The 18,872-nt window shown below is 38.3% G+C and overlaps 1 protein-coding gene across 3 annotated transcripts in view; it reads left to right on the plus strand.

Annotated features, from left to right (window-relative positions):
* Positions 1-17,643, plus strand: part of LOC107701951 (DENN domain-containing protein 1A) — a 20,964-nt gene extending 3,321 nt beyond the window's left edge. Inside the window, exons 3-24 of one of the 3 annotated variants that reach the window (XM_016504114.1) lie at positions 1,300-1,343; positions 4,049-4,098; positions 5,074-5,193; positions 5,312-5,381; positions 7,038-7,118; positions 7,220-7,273; positions 8,829-8,939; positions 9,033-9,133; positions 10,142-10,187; positions 10,363-10,464; positions 10,616-10,741; positions 10,935-11,036; positions 11,678-11,765; positions 11,883-11,923; positions 12,043-12,114; positions 12,292-12,348; positions 12,418-12,534; positions 13,073-13,150; positions 13,621-13,691; positions 14,741-14,869; positions 15,809-16,091; positions 16,591-17,643. In XM_016504114.1, the coding sequence (XP_016359600.1) occupies positions 1,300-1,343; positions 4,049-4,098; positions 5,074-5,193; positions 5,312-5,381; positions 7,038-7,118; positions 7,220-7,273; positions 8,829-8,939; positions 9,033-9,133; positions 10,142-10,187; positions 10,363-10,464; positions 10,616-10,741; positions 10,935-11,036; positions 11,678-11,765; positions 11,883-11,923; positions 12,043-12,114; positions 12,292-12,348; positions 12,418-12,534; positions 13,073-13,150; positions 13,621-13,691; positions 14,741-14,869; positions 15,809-16,091; positions 16,591-17,580 (2,933 nt within the window). In that variant the 3' untranslated portion in view covers positions 17,581-17,643. Of the gene's footprint in view, positions 1-1,299; positions 1,344-4,048; positions 4,099-5,073; positions 5,194-5,311; positions 5,382-7,037; positions 7,119-7,219; positions 7,274-8,828; positions 8,940-9,032; positions 9,134-10,141; positions 10,188-10,362; positions 10,465-10,615; positions 10,742-10,934; positions 11,037-11,677; positions 11,766-11,882; positions 11,924-12,042; positions 12,115-12,291; positions 12,349-12,415; positions 12,535-13,072; positions 13,151-13,620; positions 13,692-14,740; positions 14,870-15,808; positions 16,092-16,590 lie in introns of all 3 variants that reach the window. The other 2 variants (XM_016504116.1, XM_016504115.1) reach the window with 2 other exon arrangements.
* The last annotated feature ends 1,229 nt before the right edge of the window (positions 17,644-18,872 follow it).

Here is an 18,872-nt window from a genome sequence, read left to right on the forward strand (position 1 = left end):
ACAGAACTCCGCTGTTTCAGTGATGACTCATCTGAACGCCTCTGATTGGTCATTGCATTCAAAAGCTCAGCATAATCGTGTGTGATTGGTTAAAACGCGCAATACTGTAAAAACGCGGAAAAAGAAATATAATGCAACCAATATGCCCTAATATGAATTAGATAGTATTACTAGCCTGATAATAATAATAATAACAATAATATTATTAATAATAATAATCGTCTTGCTATCGACAAAGGCATCAGCCACAGGCGATATCTCTGACTATCGTCGATACACGATACTATCATCTATCGGCACAACCCTACCCTATGAGCCGTTTTTTGTAGGTATTAAACTGCCAGAATTTTAAAAGACGATATCTCCGTTTGCATTGAACTTTCAGTGCCGCAACTTTGCTGATATTGTTTATGCTCAAACAGCAACATTACACACTGACTAACGTTAAATCGCAATCAACCATCCCTTTAATATTTTTGTGGAAATGGTGATACTTTTTTTTTTTTGATGAATAGAAAGTTCAAAATAACAGCAGTTATTTGAAATAGAAATATTTTGTAATATAAATTTTTTTTACTGTCACATTTGATCAGTGAAATGCATTCTTACTGAATAAAAGTATTAATTTCTATAAAAAGACAATCTTACTGACCCCAGACTTTTTAATGCTAGTGTATATAGTAGGTACATGAGCCGTTTGAATTCCCCCCATGCAGACCCCTAGGCGACTGTTGCTTAGTGACCATATGGTTTGATGATGGCAGCAGGAGCAAAGCATCTTGGGTCTTTTCTCCTGAGACAAACCCTCCCACAATGTACACACATCCACAGAGTCACATATCCCACTGAAAGAAAGAGGAAACCCTTTCAGAGGAACTGTTGCATCAATATCTGAACCCCCATTGAACATATTTGACAGTAAATCTATGAGATAAAATAAAGCTGTTTATTTTTACCTGCCATCACTATGCATGGTTTGTTTTGAAAGTTTGAGTCTGTTAATAACATGTACGGTGCTCAGAGATGCATATGGCCAAATGTATGATGAAATCTAGATGAAATCAAAACTGATGCCTTTTACTTTCTATATACTGTACATGTTCCTGATCTTATTATGTATGATTCATTGTTGCACGTAAAACCAAATAAGAAAATTGTCTTTGTGTTTTGTATCTAAAACTGCCTGATAATGGAGATAAAGTGGGCTGGCAACATGTGGGGAGACCAAGCTTATATTGAAAAGCTTTTTCTATCTGTGTATATATAATGTTAATAACATGATTTCTGGGTTATTTTCAGGACCAGAGGTACGAAGGAGTTTCCCCAACACATACACTGACCAGGTTTGTACTTCATTATCTGTTCTGTCTTTCTCTAGGGATGTTGGGGTGGGGATCTCATAATTGTTGTTCACCTCAGTGATAATGCAGTGAGCACCTGTTCTGACAGATGGTGTTTAAACCACTAGAGAGTGTGTGTCATTTTCTGAGAGGGTCTATGGCAGGGATCCTCAAATCTGGCCCACAAGATCAACTTTCCTGCAGAGTTTAGCTCTAACCCTAATCAAACACACCTGAGCAAGCTAATCAATGTCTTCAGGATCATTAGAAAATCACAGGTAGGTGAGTTTGATCAGGGTTGGAGCTAAACTCTGCAGCGCATTGGCCCTCCAGGGCTAGATTTGAGGAACCCTGGTCTATGGTATCAAACACCCCCTTTAAGGAGTTTTAACCAAACTCACTTAAGATTCTGACTCTGGTTTACAAAGAGGAAACCAAAAAAAGATACTTTTGCTATATTCAAAATCTGCTTACTCCATATACAGTGATTGAAACACTATATGGGGAAGTAGCAAGCAAATATTTATGCTGTGTGCTGGTACTGTGTGTGTTGATGGCCGACAACCATTTCATATTTAATATTTATTTAAAACTCTCTTAAAACTCTCTCATCTATGCTGAGCAGTGCTTCTGCACCCAGATAAGATTATCTATCTATAAATCAGTAATAAAGACATCAGTAAGTAGACAAATATGTTACCTACAGGTGATAACTTGTATTTGGATTAAATCTTAACAATAGTGTTACCAATAAATTAATAACAAAAATGAATGATGCATAATTATCATTTTAATTTTGTAATTATTAATAATGGTATTAATTAATTAATTATACACTACAAAATCAGAGGTTTTGGGTCTGCAAAATGTCTCTTATTCTCACTAAGGCTGCATTTATTTGATCAAAAATACAGAAAAATCTGTTATATTGTGACATATTGCAGTTTAAGAGAACGGTTTTCTATTTATATATTTTAAAATGTAATTTATTCCTTTGATGCCAAATTATTCTTATGATTTATTATCAATGTTGGCAATAGTGCAGCTTAATATTTTTGTGGAAACAGCGAATAGAAAGAACATAATTTAGGCTATTTGAATGCATTTATTTTTAATGCTTCCTTGCTAAATCAAAGTAATAATTTATTTTTCTTGCTTTTTCTTGCTGACCCTGAACTTTTGAATGGTGGAATATAATCTTCTTACTATATTTTATTACATTTTTAAAATAAATTGATGCCTAAAAATAGTGAAATAAAAATGGCAGGAATTAAAGGGTTAGTTCATCCAAAAATGAAAATTAGCCTGTGTTTTACTCCCCCTCAAAGCATCCTAGATGTATGTGACTTCCTTGTTTCAGACGAATCCAATCGGAGTTATATTAAAAATTGTCCTGGCCCCTCCAAGCCTTTCAGTGGGGGTAAGTGGGTGTTAGTTGTCAACAGAAGACGTGAAATAAAGTGCGCGCATCCGTAATAAAACGTCCCTCACACAGCTCCGGGGGGTGAATAAAGGCCTCCTGTAGCGATTCCATGCATTTTTGTAAGATAAATATCCATATTACAAACGTAATAAACACTTTTTCTCACTTCCGCTATATGTGGTACGCGGAAGACGTTCAGGCGGATGACATAGGACGTATGCGACATAGTTTCCTTACTTTAGCAAAGGAAAACCAGTCTCCTCTTGGCTTAAATCGAAATCCTTTCTTAAATTCTTTACAAATCCTCATTTTGTGCTTCTAAATCGTGAACGGCATTTTGTTTTGTTTTGTCTCCGCGTTCATCACTAATCACGCAACGTCGACATCTTACGTCATCCGCTGGAACGGCTTCCGCGTATGACAGTCAGCGGAAGTGAAAAAAGTGTTTATTACGTTTGAAATATGGATATTTATCTTACAAAAATGCATGGATTCGCTACAGGAGGCCTTTATTCACCCCCTGGAGCCGTGTGAGGCACGTTTTATTACGGATGCGCGCACTTTATTTAACGTCTTCTGAACTGTTGACAACCAACTGCCGCTTGCCCCCATTGAAAGGCTTGGAGGGGCCAGGACAATTTTTAATATAACTCCGATTGGATTCGTCTGAAAGAAGAAAGTCACATACACCTAGGATGCTTTGAGGGTGAGTAAAACACAGGCTAATTTTCATTTTTGGCTGAACTAACCCTTTAAGGAAGCTATAATGCATTATTTAGGAAATGAGGAGCGAATGCAGTGATTGTTTTTGATCGTTGATAATATGTTGTCATGGCGATATCAGCTACTAAAGCAAGTGTAATTCTGTGTGTGTGCGTATAACTAAAACTAATGTGTGTGTCTGTCCAATCTATATACCTGTTGATTGCAGTTTCATAAACTCTCTCAGCACACAAGTACAGACAGCTTTACTCACCCTGATTGTTGGGTCCAGTGGTCCCAGAAGATATTCTGGGTGACATACCCAGCGGTAAAGCTCTGTAATCTGGGCTGTGTCCCCTCCCTCTCCTCTGTCATGCTATTGTTAGGGATAATCCCTAACTCCTGACACAGATGAGGGCAGGAAAACACTGGCACTCATATACACACACCCCTGGGGTCTCAAGTCTAGTATAGTCCCTCACGCACACACAGTTTCATCTGTACATGGTGGTCTTTTGTGTGAATGAAGCTAATGGTTATGTTTCAGTGTGTGAATTCATTCTTTCTTACAATCTGTTTTCAGGAAACGCTACAGACTATCCCAAGGTTTTGTTTCCCCTTCAATATGGACAGGTAATGTTACAATCTTTAATCAAGTCAAGTCACCTTTAGTCATACAGCGAATAGTTCACCCAAAAATGAAAAGTTGCTAGAAATGTACTTGTCCTCAGGCCACCCAAGATGTAGATGATTTAGTTTCTTCATCGGAACAGATTTGGAGAAATTGCAGTACATCACTTGCTCACCAATGGATCCTCTGCAGTGAATGGGTGCCGTCAGAATGAAAGTCCAAACAGCTGATAAAAACATCACAATAATACACAAGTAATCCACACCACTCCAAGCCACTTCACTCTCAATTAACGACTTGTGAAGTGAAGAGCTGTGTGTTTGTTTTAACTTTATACCATCGCTTTTGTCCAAAATTCAAGTCCATAATCCATAATAACACTTCCTCCAGTGAAAAAGTCCATCTCCTGTTGTCCTCTAACATCAAAATCCACCAACATATTGGTTTAGAACGGTTTTGGACTCTTTTCACTTGTAAACAGTGCTTGATCTGTGCATATTTCTCTCCTGATTCAGATGAGACAACAATTTGTACCCGAGGATGCACTAGAGAAACAATATTGTGGATAGAGGACTCATATTTTAGCTGGAAGCAACAGTTTGAAGTTAAAAATGTTTTGATGGATTTGTTTATCACAAACACGCAAACTTTTCGCTTCACAAGACATTAATTGATGGACTGGATTGGTGTGGATGATTGTGATGTTTTCATAAGCAGCTATACTGAACTTGACTCGACTACTGTCTAGCGTCTTTATTCAGCTCGAGTCAGTTCAGTCGATGTAGCAAAATTGGTCAATTATGAAACAATTCAGCTCTACAGAAAACAATAGTGTCACCATTAAGCTCAGTTCATTTTGTTTTGTTCTTATCTAATTGTGTGAGTGTCATCAAATCACTTTCATTTGATTCCAGCACCTCTTGAACCTTGACTTTATAAGTTCGGACCAAAATTTTGTCTTTGACCCTGTCTTTCAGTATGGCAGTGGGCCAGGTGGGGCAGAACTTCACGTTTGTTCTGACGGATATCGAGAGTAAACAGCGCTTCGGTTTCTGCCGGCTCTCATCGGGAGCTCAGAGCTGCCACTGCATCCTCAGGTACAGATTATTGGTTTTAAAAGTACAAGTTGAAAATTTTATGTAAATGGACCTGTTTTCTTCATCCACCTACTTCAGATCAACTTAATCTAATTGTAATCTAACTGTTTCTGTTTAGCTACTTGCCCTGGTTTGAGGTGTTTTACAAGCTGCTGAATATCCTGGCAGACTATACAACCAAAGGACAGGTCGGTGGTGCATGAATGACAACCACACTCATATGTCGCTGTGTCTTATACACGCAGATGTACACATACGCATTTAATTATGAATGTGAATAGGATTTCTTGCTGATTTCATACTTTACATTAATTCTAAAATTACAATTACTGTTAACCTGATGACTTTAACCTGACCCTAAATTACAGCTTTTTTTGTATTTTTATAAACATTTTCCCTTGGACAAAAGTGTTTTTTTCCCCTCCAGATTTACAGTTTGGTTAAAAGTTTGGGGTCAGTATGATTTTTTTTTTTTGAAAGACATTAATGCTTTTAATCAACAACGACACATTCAGTTGATCAAAAGTGACAGTAAAGATAATTATATTGTTACAAAAGATTTTTTTAAATTGTTCTTTTTTAACTTTCTATTAAAGGTGGGGTAAGCGATTTCTGGTAGCCAATGTTGACATTTGAAATCACCAAAACAAACACGCCCCTACCCCAAAAGGGTCTCGCCCCTATTTTGATAGCTCCGCCCCACACATACATACGCAACCCAGGCAACAATTAGTTCTGTGAAACAAAGCAAAACCAATGTTACACCGTGTCTACACCGGACGTGAGTGGCGCGGCGCGACAAAATACTATGGAACTCATTATAATCAGTGATGCTGTCTACACCATAGATATATATACATATCTATGGTCTACACTGGATGCGGCGCGGCACGACACGACAAATCCCCGACAGAAAACTGCTGCTGCGTTCTATTCATGACGTATTGACACAAATTTCAAATGATTTTCAACGGTCGCTTTGTCGCGTCCAGTGTACTAGACAGACTTTAGCTGTTGTGGCGCAGACACGGTGTTTCTCGCCTATTGAGAAGAAACAAAGCAACCTCGGCATCCGATTGCAGGCCTTCCGCTCGAGTTTTCTCCAGCGCTGGAAAGCTGATACAATATTTACACGGGTCCTACTTATTGCCTTAAGCCTTCTTTTGTTCCACATACGTTTTCCTCTTTTGTTTTTATCCGCCATCTCTATATTTCTGTCGCTCGGCTCGCTAATGTCCGTCCTGTGCACTGAACGCTCTCTCCTCCACATCATGAGTAGACACGCCCCTTACTGCTGATTGGCTACAAGTTTGTTTTGCTAGTTGGCCCGAATCAGTTTTCTAAAGCGTTTTTGAAAAATCGTTTACCCCACCTTTAATCAGAGATTCCTGGAAAAATGTATCAAAATTACAACAAAAATACTAAGCAGCAAAAACTGTTTTCAGTGTTGATAATAATAAGAAATGAAATAAATTACATTTTAAAATATATTAAAATAGAAAACTTTTAAAGTTCTTTTAAATTGTAATAATCTTTCACAATATTACTGTTTTTACTGTATTTTTGATCAAATAAATGCAGCCTTGGTGAGCAGAAGATACTTATCTCAAAAACATTACACAATCTTGCCAACCCCAAACTTTGAAAAGTCGTGTAACTAAAAATTTCCTCTGAGGAGATTTTTCAGCTGTTTTGACCTCAGAAGTGTAGCAAGGTCATGCATGCATACATATAATAGTGACGTGGCATTGATTATTTGTAGTGATTTAACATCTTATAATTTATATAGTGTAAAATCTGCATGTGAGACTTGCTGTTTTAATTTGTGTGTATTTGTGTTACAGGACAGTCAATGGAGAGAGTTGTTAGAGTCTCTACACACGTTAAACATCCCTGATCCTGGAGTCCCTGTGCATTTGAGTGTGGTAATATACAGTAACATACACACATGACGCTTACATCAGACAAGATGTTCATATTACAATCAATTTATTGTATAAAGCTAATTACATTTCTCTGTCTTTAGCATTGGTTTTTCACAGTGCCTGATCCTAGGGAATTACCCAGTATACCTGAAAATGTAAGTCTGACTTATTACCTTGACCCTGTTAGTCACAATGTAGAAATTACATATTTATGCATAACTATACGGAGTTTAAAGGGGTCATGAACTGAGAAATCAAAATTCCCTTGATCTTTTGATCAAGACATCCTGTAAGTTTCAAAACTTTCTTTCTACATCGGAAGCGAGCACTGTTGTGGCATTTTGTGAATCAGTTTACTGTCGGGGATTTGTTGTGTCAATCTGTGCCACATCCAGTGTAGACAGAATGGCAGATTATAATGAGTTCTGTTGTCTATAGTCGCGTTGCGCCGCTCGCGTCCGGTGTAAACACAGGGTAAAATTAGCAAAGAGCTCCAGATCGCGTCAGTGAAACACTGTTTGTTTGTTTGCTTGCTTCACTTTGCTACGGATTCATTTTTAACCAAGACAGTATGATGCAGGCTTTTCAGAGAGACTGAAAATAAATGATGATGCAGTGCTGAGTCTGACTAAATTGGATCCAACAGTAATGTTGCAACACAACATAGTGTGAGTAAACGTGCTTTTACCACGATTGCATTGTCTGTTCCAGACCATTTGATGTATACTGAGTATTTATATGTTTTAACCCAAATGACCCATGTTGTTTTCAGAGTACATCACAGCAGCGTCCAACTGTTATTTAAATAAGCAAAACTGTTAGCCTATAGGGTTGGGAGATGTCTACCAAATTGGCATCGGACGATGTCTACAGTGAAACATCGTGATGGACGATGACATCGGGGGGCGGGGCGGGGTTAGGGGTGTGCCCGAAGCGTGAAACAAATAACGCGTTATCCGGAGCCACTAAATGGTTAGCCTCTTGCTAGCGGTAGCCTGTTGCATTACAGTACATGAAAGTTCACTTACCACATACACAGAGTAAGTAGAAATGTCTGATAGGACGATGGCGAATGATTTGCAGATCCTGAGCACCAATGACAAACATCTAATCTTGTCAAATGTGTGGTAAGTACTGCCGCTCCATAGTACTTCTTCTCTTAGGCCATTTATTCCCTTTAGGGTTTCCGTAGTACACTTAATTTCCTTTCTGAACACGGAACTGGGATGCGGTGGTGGTGGTGGGGGGAATCATGATGTCAGCTTAACATAGTGATGTCTGTCAGCCATCGGCGATGGACGATGGCATCGTCTATCGGCCCAACCCTATTAGCCAATCATAGCAGTCGGCGTTTACTTGCTCATCTTGAATGCGCCCCGCCTATAAAAACAGATCGTTCTGCAGAGAGGCTCAAAAACAGGATAGAAAATAGCCTATTGCTTCTAAATGATGTTTTTTGATGTAAACTCACACTAACATTATAAGTGAACCTCATAGAACATTATAAAATAATAAAAAATGCAGTTTATGAGTCATGACCCCTTTAAAATGACTGAAAATTGTCTGTAAAAATCAAGTTTACCTAGCTAAATTCAAAAGGTAATTCAACTAGTTGTCATCAATCCATATAACACATTGACTCTCATAAAAAAAAAAAAAAACTTCTATGATTCTTGATTCTATGACTTGATTCTTTTTATGTATTTGCAGAGAAATCTCACCGAGTATTTTGTAGCAGTGGATGTGAATAACATGCTGCATCTATACGCTAGCATGCTGTACGAAAGACGAATCCTCATTAGCTGCAGCAAGCTGAGCACTGTAAGCATCATCTCTACCATTATCTCTCTCTATATTGTTAGTTGTTTTTTTACTCGTTTTAGAGGTATTAATAAACCTTCTTCTCCCTCGCAGTTAACCGCATGTGTTCATGGTGCAGCAGCCATGTTGTATCCCATGTACTGGCAGCATGTTTATATTCCAGTACTGCCACAGCACTTAATAGACTACTGCTGGTGAGTACACATTCACACACATTCATACATATACAGTGGTGTGAAAAAGTGTTGGCTGATTTCTTATTTTTTTGCATGTTTGTCACACTTTAATGTTTCAGATCATCAAACAAATTTAAATATTAGTCAAAGATAACACAAGTAAACACAACATGCAGTTTTTAAATGAAGCATTTTTATTATTAAGGGAAAACAAAATCCAAAACTACATGGCCCTGTGTGAAGAAGTGTTTGCCCCCCTGTTAAAACTGTGGTTTATCACACCCAAGTTCAATTTCTCTAGCCACACCCAGGCCTGATTACTGCCACACCTGTTCGCAATCAAGAAATCTCTTAAATAGGACCTGCCTGACAAAGTGAAGTAGACCAAAAGATCCTCAAAAGCTAGACATCATGCCGAGATCCAAAGAAATTCAGAAACAAATGAGAAAGAAAGTAATTGAGATCTCAAATTTAAAGTGAAAAGCATTAAAGTGTGAAAAACATGCAAAAAAATAAGAAATCAGGAAGGGGGCCAACACTTTTTCACACCACTGTATACTTGGGAAGGACCTCATATTTCCTTTGTTTTAAAATTAAGTTGCTAATTACTTGCCCTTTATTTTTTATATTATAAAAATAGGCATTATTTGGTCCAGTTATGAAGAATTTGTTGTTGTAGGAGGATTTAATATATTTACAAAAATTTGATTAAATGTATTTAAAAATATAAATTTTATATATTTTAAGATTAAGAATCGTTCATTCAGGACTTATTCATATTTATTGAAAAGGAAAGAGAAACCAGTTTTATGTAAGAACTACTCGAGTTTAAAGCATCTTCTAACAGAATGTCCATTTTAAATTATATTAGACAATGTTTTTATTCAGTATATTAATGGACAGTTTTAAAAAGGTTTCTCCTGGAGCAATTTTAGAATTTTAAGTACCATGTATGTAATATAATCATATATGTAATACATTTTAAAAGGCATAAATTGTACTGAACTATTGTTATATTTTTGTTAGCGCTCCAATGCCATACCTCATCGGAGTGCATTCCAGTCTTATGGAGGTGACTGATTGCTTTCTTTTATTTTACCGTAACTGCATATTCATATTTTTCTGTGCTGCAGATTCATATTTGAATCACAGTGCTGTTGTATTGATTTACGTGTAGTGTAGCAAACTTCTAGGCTATATTTAGAATGTTTTGTGTGTATCTGTGTTTGTGTGTGCTGTCGTAACAGAAGGTGCGAGGTATGGCTTTAGATGATGTGGTACTTCTCAATGTAGACACAAACACTCTTGAAACGCCGTTTGATGACCTACAAAGCCTTCCTAATGATGTGGTGAGTAAATAAGCATAAACACGACTTGCTCAGATCTCCAAAAAGTCTGATCTGTTTTGGGCATGGTGTTGATTTTGATGTGTCGGTGATGATCTGATATGGAAATGTATTTATAATGGTCAAGTAAGTGATATACGTGTGTATGTTGTAGGTTTCATCTTTAAAGAACCGCCTAAGAAAAGTTTCCTCGACGACAGGAGATGGAGTGGCCAGGGCGTTTCTGAAGGCACAGGCAGCTCTGTTTGGCAGTTACAGGAATGCACTACAAATTGAACCGGTGAGAGTTTGAAGTGTTGATGTGCTTATGGTTCTGAATGAAGTTTAGACTAAAATGTTGGTCATAAATGTTGGCTCTGAGCATTTGAACATGCAGGATAACAGTGAGACAGTGTCCTCTAGTGGACAGTCTGTGAAAAATGCTTGGGTAATGAGCTGCATGTTTTTGACTTCCCATGTGTCTAAATGTTCAGGAGGAGCCAATCACGTTCAGTGAGGAAACGTTCATCACGCACCGATCCAGCACAATGAGACAGTTTCTACATAATGCTATCCAACTACAGTTCTTTAAACAGGTATTACACAAATATTTACCTAACTATCTAAATGAGAGCATACAATAGACCTTTAGTGTTTTTATATAACGCTAATTATAAATACAGCTTCAAATAAATATTCCTTCTTTTAGTCTATACACTTATAAGCTTATCATTTGTTTTATAAAACTACAGCTGTTTTGTTTTTACCAGTGTTTCTAGTACTTTTTATGCATGTTAAGGCACTTATTTTGTTAGTGTTATATCAGAACATTTTTCAACAACATTTTCAGTGTTGTTATTGTTAACTAAAGCTATTAAAAATCATTTCTGGTAAGTAAAATAAAGCTGAAATAAATATTACATTAAAAACTTTAACTGAATTACTGAAACTGAAATAAGTTGAAGTTGAAGTACTAAAATGACTAAAATATTTAAATTATTTAAAAATAAATAAAAATGGCAAATTACTAAAATTTAAACTAAAATTAAAACAGAAAAAAAATTGTTATACAAAAATATTATGCTAAAATATTATATGAATAATACTGCTTTACATGTAGTGTATACATAGCAATTTTACAATCAGACACAGCGCTTTTGTCAACTTTAGTGTCACAGTGGTCCCTTTCACGGTGCGTGACATACATAAGGATCATTGCTTTAATGTGTGTTTACAGTTTATAGACGGGCGTCTGGAGCTGTTGAACTCTGGTGAAGGGTTCAGCGATCAGTTTGAGGAGGAGATCAACATGGGAGAATATGCTGGTAAGAAACTTAATTTGTCTGTATATTTACTGTAAAGCTAATAAATTCATGTTATTCTGTGTTATTGCTGTTTTTACATTCACTCTTCTCTGTGATTGTTTCATATTTGTGTTACAGGCAGTGATAAGACATATCATCAGTGGCTTTTCACAGTGAAGGTGAAGTTTCTTGATTTTTGTGTGTGCTGGAGAGGTTGATTTGGACTGATTCTTTGTGTATTTGCTTATGAACTTTTCCTCCTCAGTTTGATGATGTCTTTTTCACCTTTGGCTTATAGAAAGGCAGTGGGGCCATCTTAAACACAGTGAAGACAAAGGCAAATCCTGCAATGAGGACAGTTTACAAATTTGTATGTATCCATGTGTAAACACTTTCTTTCTCAGTTCTCTATGTGTGAGTGAATTCTTGTTTTGTCTGTGTGAGAGTTTCTACTGTTTTTTTTTTCTTTGTCCAGTTTCTCTTTCTTTTCTATGAGAGATTTCTCTGTGCTGTCTGTGTAAGGAATCTCCTCATGTTTCCTCTACAGGCCAAAGACCATGCCAAGATGGGCATCAAAGAAGTCAAGAGTCGACTCAAACAAAAGTAAACCTACTGTATGTACATGCATTTTTTAATGCAAGCAATGTGCAAGCAACTGTGTATTGACTTGCAGGAGCTTACAGAGAATGGTTACTCAGAAGAGCCTGGCTCCACCCGCTTACCCTCCACACACAGCAAAGACTTCCTCACCTGGGACCAGAGACGTCCAATCACAGTTCACTTTGGACAGGTGGGTGTGGGGAATTGTAACTGTTTTGGAAATTACAAAGTTTCTGCAAAGAGCATTTATATAATGTAAATTATCTATCAAATGATACAGTATATTGCTGTAATGGACATGCACAGTATTGTTATCATGGCCACTTCAAAATAATGTAATAATTACCTAATTATCTGAATTAGATTTTTGAAATGCACATTAGCTTCTTGTCTACAAAGCGATTAAAATTTAGAACACTGTAGTGTGCAACATTGTTACTGACTTCCACTTGTTGTATTTATACATTTATATTTATATGTATTAATTTGTTTACACACATACATTTTAATGTATTTCAATATGTGATAAAAGCTTCAGCAATTACCGTGATATGAAGCTTTGATATCGTCACATGCCTATTTCAGATGTATGTTAAATGTAAAGTGTGTTGACATGGACATAGTAATTAGGATTCAGTCCATGTGTTGAACTGTTAATTTTTAGGAAATATGCAATAGAAGTCATATTTTCACAGATAAAAGTGTGTGTGTATGTATGTTTGGAGCAGACTGAGCAGTCACGTTCCCCACGGCCCCAACGTCCCCCTCCCCCCCATCCTTCCAAACTACAGCGCAGCACACGACCAGTGAGTACAGCACTCTCATCCCTGACCTCTGACCTGTCACCCTGAGCTCAGATATTCCCCTCTGCCCTGACTGCTGCACTGGAGTGTGTTATATTTGTGTGTTCTGACAGGATACTGTTTGTGTGTGTGTATTTACATACCTGTGTGATCTAACTTCAGTTGTTTTTCTACAGATTAATGCTCACTCACACTCATGAACGAGTTTGTCATGTGTGTTTGCACTTACTTTTCTACCGCACAAACTTTTTTCCTCTGGTTGAAAGGGTGCTTTATTCTGTCAGCCAAACTTCAGGTCTTGGATAGCGCATTTCTGTTTACATTTGACAGGATCTTGACCTCTGACCCTTGCTGTATAAAAGGAGCAATTGACTTCTGACTTAACAGTGACTGCGGTGACATCTACAAACATTTAACAAATCCAGAGAGACATTAGTATGCTGTTTAGAACGTGTTTTTGCGTGTGTTTGCAGGCTCGACCTCCTCGGCCTCTGGTGGCAAAGAGACCACGCAGCAACATCGGCATAGAGGGAAGTCCTGAACAGTAAGACTTAAACACTTAACCTTTCTCACATGCAATTGCAAAACACAAAAAAATAGACAATGGTCATTGTGTTTCTGTCTATGGAATATTTTACTCCGCATTCACGGCATTTGTCAGATTTTTTTGTTCAATTACCGCTAAACTGTATTTCTCTTGTTGTTAGGTTGATTGTTTACATTTGTAGTGAACTGTTTCGCAGAACATTTAAGCCAGTCTTAAATAAAGAGAATGAAAAAATTTAAATTCAAATCTATTTTATTTCTATTATTTATTTGATTAATGTCAATAATAATGGGATAATGTACAGCCAACCGATCATTATTGCAAAATAAACTTCTTTAAGTCTCCTCTACTTTGCATCCGGGAGTTGATATCCTTTTATTTTTTAATAGTGGCTGATACTGTTTTTAGTATTATTTATATACTATTATAGTTTTTTTTTAATTAATATTTTGATTTAGCTTTTCTTTTTCTTTTTCCAGTTTTCATTTTAATTTTAGTTTTAGTTTAATGTCTACTGACTTTATGTACTTTTGCCATTTTTTATGAACTTTTGTTTTTAAAAAATATTTCTAAATATTTTAAATGTATTTTTAGGTTTTAGTTTTATTTCAGTTAATAATTTAAGTACTTTTAGTACTTAAGCCTATTTTATTAAACTTATAGTTTGTTGCCAAAACAACATTTCAAAAATTTCAGTTACAATTTTTTCATCTAATAATTATATTTTATTTCAATTAAAAACAAAGTTTTTAATAGTTTTATATTTTTAATAGTTTTAGGCTATACATTATCCCTCAAATATCTGACATACAAATCAGCACAGTAAAAATGTTGTGGTCTCGAATGTGTGATTGCATGTCTCACTCTTTCTTTTTCTCCTTCACTCTTGTGTTTTCTCTTTCACACTGGGATGGTCATTCTTGTGATTGTGTGTTTGTGTGTGGTTACACCTTACACTTGGCTCTTTCGGTCTCTGCCAATTTGTTTACACTTTCTTTTTTTGTTGCTGCTGTGCATCTCTGTATGTGTGCGTGCTGACACTGTAGTTACGTGCGTCCAACCCGTCACTATACAGTGTTTCTGTGCGAGGACTCTTCGGGTGACGAGATGTCTCAGGATGATGACTCCATTGCTGCTTTTCCTGAAAACTTCCTGCTTTCTGCTCCTTTTGAATGGTCTCTGTTCAAGTGTTTTTCATCCTTGATTTCTCTAATGTCTATTAGTCTTAAAGTGAATATTTGATGACCTTTTCACATACTGTGCCCGCAAGTAATTTTTGGCCACTAAAAATGTATAGATGTCATTGCATTAGATTACTAAATTTCAAACCAAGTGGAAGCATTCAATATACTGATACTGTTCAAAACACAATTCTAGTTGTGGAACTTATCTATAGTACTGTAGAACCAATTTGTCAGTATAAATTGCATTAACTGTACACAGAGATTCCCCAGGGCTTGGTGCTTGGACCCCTAATCTTCTCCCAATGTTCCCCTAGCCGACCCTGCTGCATAGGCTGTTAAAGATGTGCATGTAATCCAGAATGGGCCAGCATGTTTGGCCTCCAATAATAAAGTACTTAAAACTAACAAATCTTTCGTATCTGAGCATGTCATATAGCTCCTTGTCCAAACTCTTGTCATCTCTAGATTTCTCATGTACGTACTATTGAAGTTCTGCAAATAATCCAGAATACGGCAAAGTATTTGGTCCTGAATCAGGCCCAAAGAGCAATTTGTTATCTAATGCAATGACAACCTCATTTTCAAGTGTCTTAAGTCTGAATATTTTTGGGGCTACTGTTCACCATAATATTTAGTTACGCTGTGGCTTGTTAGATTTGCCTTTAATGCTGTCTTAAATCAGTTTTATTGCATGGCTAGATTTAATAAATGTGATGTCTTTGCCTGAGGCATGCAACAGCTTATTAATGTAAAGTGATTTTGATTGTTTTGTTGATCAGATCTGCCCATCTCAACAGCTCTTCATCTAACATGAAAATATAATGTGTCTTGTAATTGTTTGTGCATGTGTTGTGTGTGTGCGCTTGTTTGTGTGTTTTTGTGGCGTGGATGTTGTGTGCCTATGTGTTTTTGTTTGCATATGTGACTTAGGCCCCAGCCATACAGGTCTCTGAAAGAGGCGGAGCTTGTGGAAGAAGGTGAGGAGGTTGGGGAGTGCTTCCAAGGTAACACTGCTCCGTCCAGCCCTGTCCTAGACAAGTTCTCTGACCTGAGCCTGTTGCAGGATGCTTTCCGTAGTCAGCAGGGGGAGCCAGAATGTACCGAAACCACAAATACCACAAAATCCTCTCACAGCACACACTCTACACTCAGTTCCGCCAGAAGTTTGGAGGAGCTTCGAGCAGACCCACAACATGCCAACTTCAACTACCAGGTTAGATTGTGCTGCAAAGTTTTGGGAGTGACAGCCACAATTTAATGCACAAGAGAATCCCGTAAATCAGTGTTTCCCAACTTTGTTCCTGAAGGCACACCAGAAGTACACATTTTTTAACTCTTTGTATTCAAACACCTGGTTTAACTGATCTGCTCTGTAGCAGACTTCAAGACCTGGAATGAATGGGTCAGATAAGGGAGACATCCCAAATTGGTACTGTTGGTGTGTCTCCAGGATCAAGTTTGAGAAACTGTGCCCTAAATTATTGTTCCACTTGTAGGAAATACAAGAGACACTGCCAAGCTCACAATGGTCTATGATGAGTCCATAGTAATGTTTTGTTATCTCACTTTTAGGAATTGATTGCGGTTGTCACTCCTGCAATCACCCAAACTCTAGGTGAACAGAATGGGTTTAAGCACTCCAAAGCAACCGGATTTATTGCTGTACATGGCCTCTATCTATCTAAAACTTGTTTGAATTGTTTGTTCTCCAGCGGATAGATCTTACTTCTGGTGAGCGCACACGCACACTCCCTGGTCTTAAAACCACCAATCCGTACAACAAGCTCTGGAGCCAAAGAGATGTCCCGTCCACGTTGCTTGGCCAAGAGTCACCTTCCTGGGAGAGACCTCTCTCCGTGCCACCCTTAGAACCCCCTGAGGCACGGCCAGCCAGCAGAGAGAGTTCAAATCCCAGTGCAGAGAAGACCGAAGGGGCTTGTATCACAATCCCTCGTCCCCAAGGTCGAAAAACACCCGAACCGGGTGCTGTTCTAGCACCAGCTGTGACCCTGCTGCGTGGGGTTAAGCAGGCCAGCGAAAAGGAGGGAGGAGTGTCTGCTGGAGGGCAGGAGTTTCGGCAAGCACTGAACATGTCTCCTCACTCCCAATCACAAACTCAGGCGGACTTGTTGAAGCCCAGTGAGCCAAACGAGGGACAGGACTTGCTCAGCTTGTTGGACCCTCTGTGCGGAGCAACGAAGAATGAGGCCACCCCATCCCTCTCTAATCCCCCTATGCCTCCTCGACCCAACCCCCCAAACCTGCCCGCCTTCCCCCCTCCAGTATCACTGAACCCCTTTACCCAACCACCCCAGTACCAGCCACAAAGGCATTATAGTCCTGTTATCCCAGGTAACCCTTTTGCCCCAGCATACATGCCTCCCCCAGGTGCCAACTACATCTCCACCTCTGCCCACCCATTCTCAGTATTCAGTCAGACATCTGCTGTGGGTGTGACCCCAACCGGAGGGGCGTGGCCAATTGGACGTGTTCCACCATCCTCCAGCAGTAGCGGCTCTCTTTCAACCCTCTTAGACTCACCTGCTCCGGCTACTCTGGCCCAGCCTGCGCAAGTTTCTACAGACGAACCCCTTGACCCATTCAGTGACCTTCTTTGTATGGCAACCACACCAACAGTAATGGCCACGCCCCCCAAAAAGAAGGTAGAGGATTTGCGAAGAAGGTGGGAAACTTTTGACTAGCTCTGCCCACATCTTTCCTCTACTGCTGCTACCAACCAGTGAGGGACCGAAAATTTAGAGCCAGTGGGTATTTAAGACTGTGCCCCCTAGTGGCCTGAAAGCACTGTTGGACATTTTCCCCCCAGATTGTGTCGTGCTTTTTTTCCCGCCTAGCTCACACACTTAGCCTTATGCACACAGATGCTAATGATGTGTTTCCCATAGCATCCGGATGAACAGTGTTGTTCCAATAGCAGCAAGTTTAACACTGAAAAACCATATTAGCAGGATAACACTGTATTTTCTGTAGCTAGCAGTCTAGTTTCCATATGGATCAGACTACAGTACTAAAGATACCACACAATAAGTGACCCAAGTCCTACATTAGCAATTAGACTGGCATTGTTGCTTTTATGGTAGTAACTGCATAAACAGTCAGTGCCGTTTTAATAAGAATCTTGTGTTTTTTTAATCCTACACATTAATTCAAACCAACATACCCTAGTGTCCACTTTCTTGAAAAAACGATTGTTAAATAGCCATTTATAATGCACTTGAATACAAATATTGCGTATCTCTAGTAGATGGCATACTACACATCCCACATTTCTTGCTACATGACACAAGGTCATACTACATTCTGGACGTTAAAATGCACATTGCATATAACGTTGTGACTGCTGTACCTGCCGTGTACTTCAAATTTGCACTACATTACATATGGCATACTATAATGCATACTGCACTATATATTGTGTCCTAGTTGAAGCTATATACTACTCGCTGCATAGAGCATAGTGTGTGATAAAGTGCATCAGTATGTTAGCACTCAGAATGGGTCAGCGTAAACAGCCCTGTAAAACACAACACTGCCCCCTAGAGCTCTGAAATCAGATATTTTAAAGGACAAAAATGCAGTATGCATTTGATGCATTATCTCTTGACCAAAAAAAAGTGTCATTTACATTAGGTAAACAGATCAAGAGTGTATTTTTTGATTAAATATGTGGTGAATGGCTTCACTGGTACCGGCTTTACCTCTGGTTTCGCTTGCCTGTGTGTCAGTCCAAAAGTAATAAAATGGGGTCTTCTGGAACAGGGTTCTGTTCAGTTTCTAAATAGTTTAGTTTAGATGCTAATTGTCCATTTGCTTTGATTTTGATGTTGACGTTCTCTCAGTTTATTCTGAGCATCACATGATAGACTTATAGCTTTCATAAAGCAACCAGTCACCACCCTTCTTTTTAGCACTTCCCTTTCCATTTAATCTGCTACTGCCGTGCGCTCTGCATTATGGGTATTTATTCTAATAG

This window comes from Sinocyclocheilus anshuiensis, unplaced genomic scaffold (assembly GCF_001515605.1).
Source record: "Sinocyclocheilus anshuiensis isolate Anshui unplaced genomic scaffold, SAMN03320099.WGS_v1.1 scaffold1184, whole genome shotgun sequence".
Classification (NCBI taxonomy): domain Eukaryota; kingdom Metazoa; phylum Chordata; class Actinopteri; order Cypriniformes; family Cyprinidae; genus Sinocyclocheilus; species Sinocyclocheilus anshuiensis.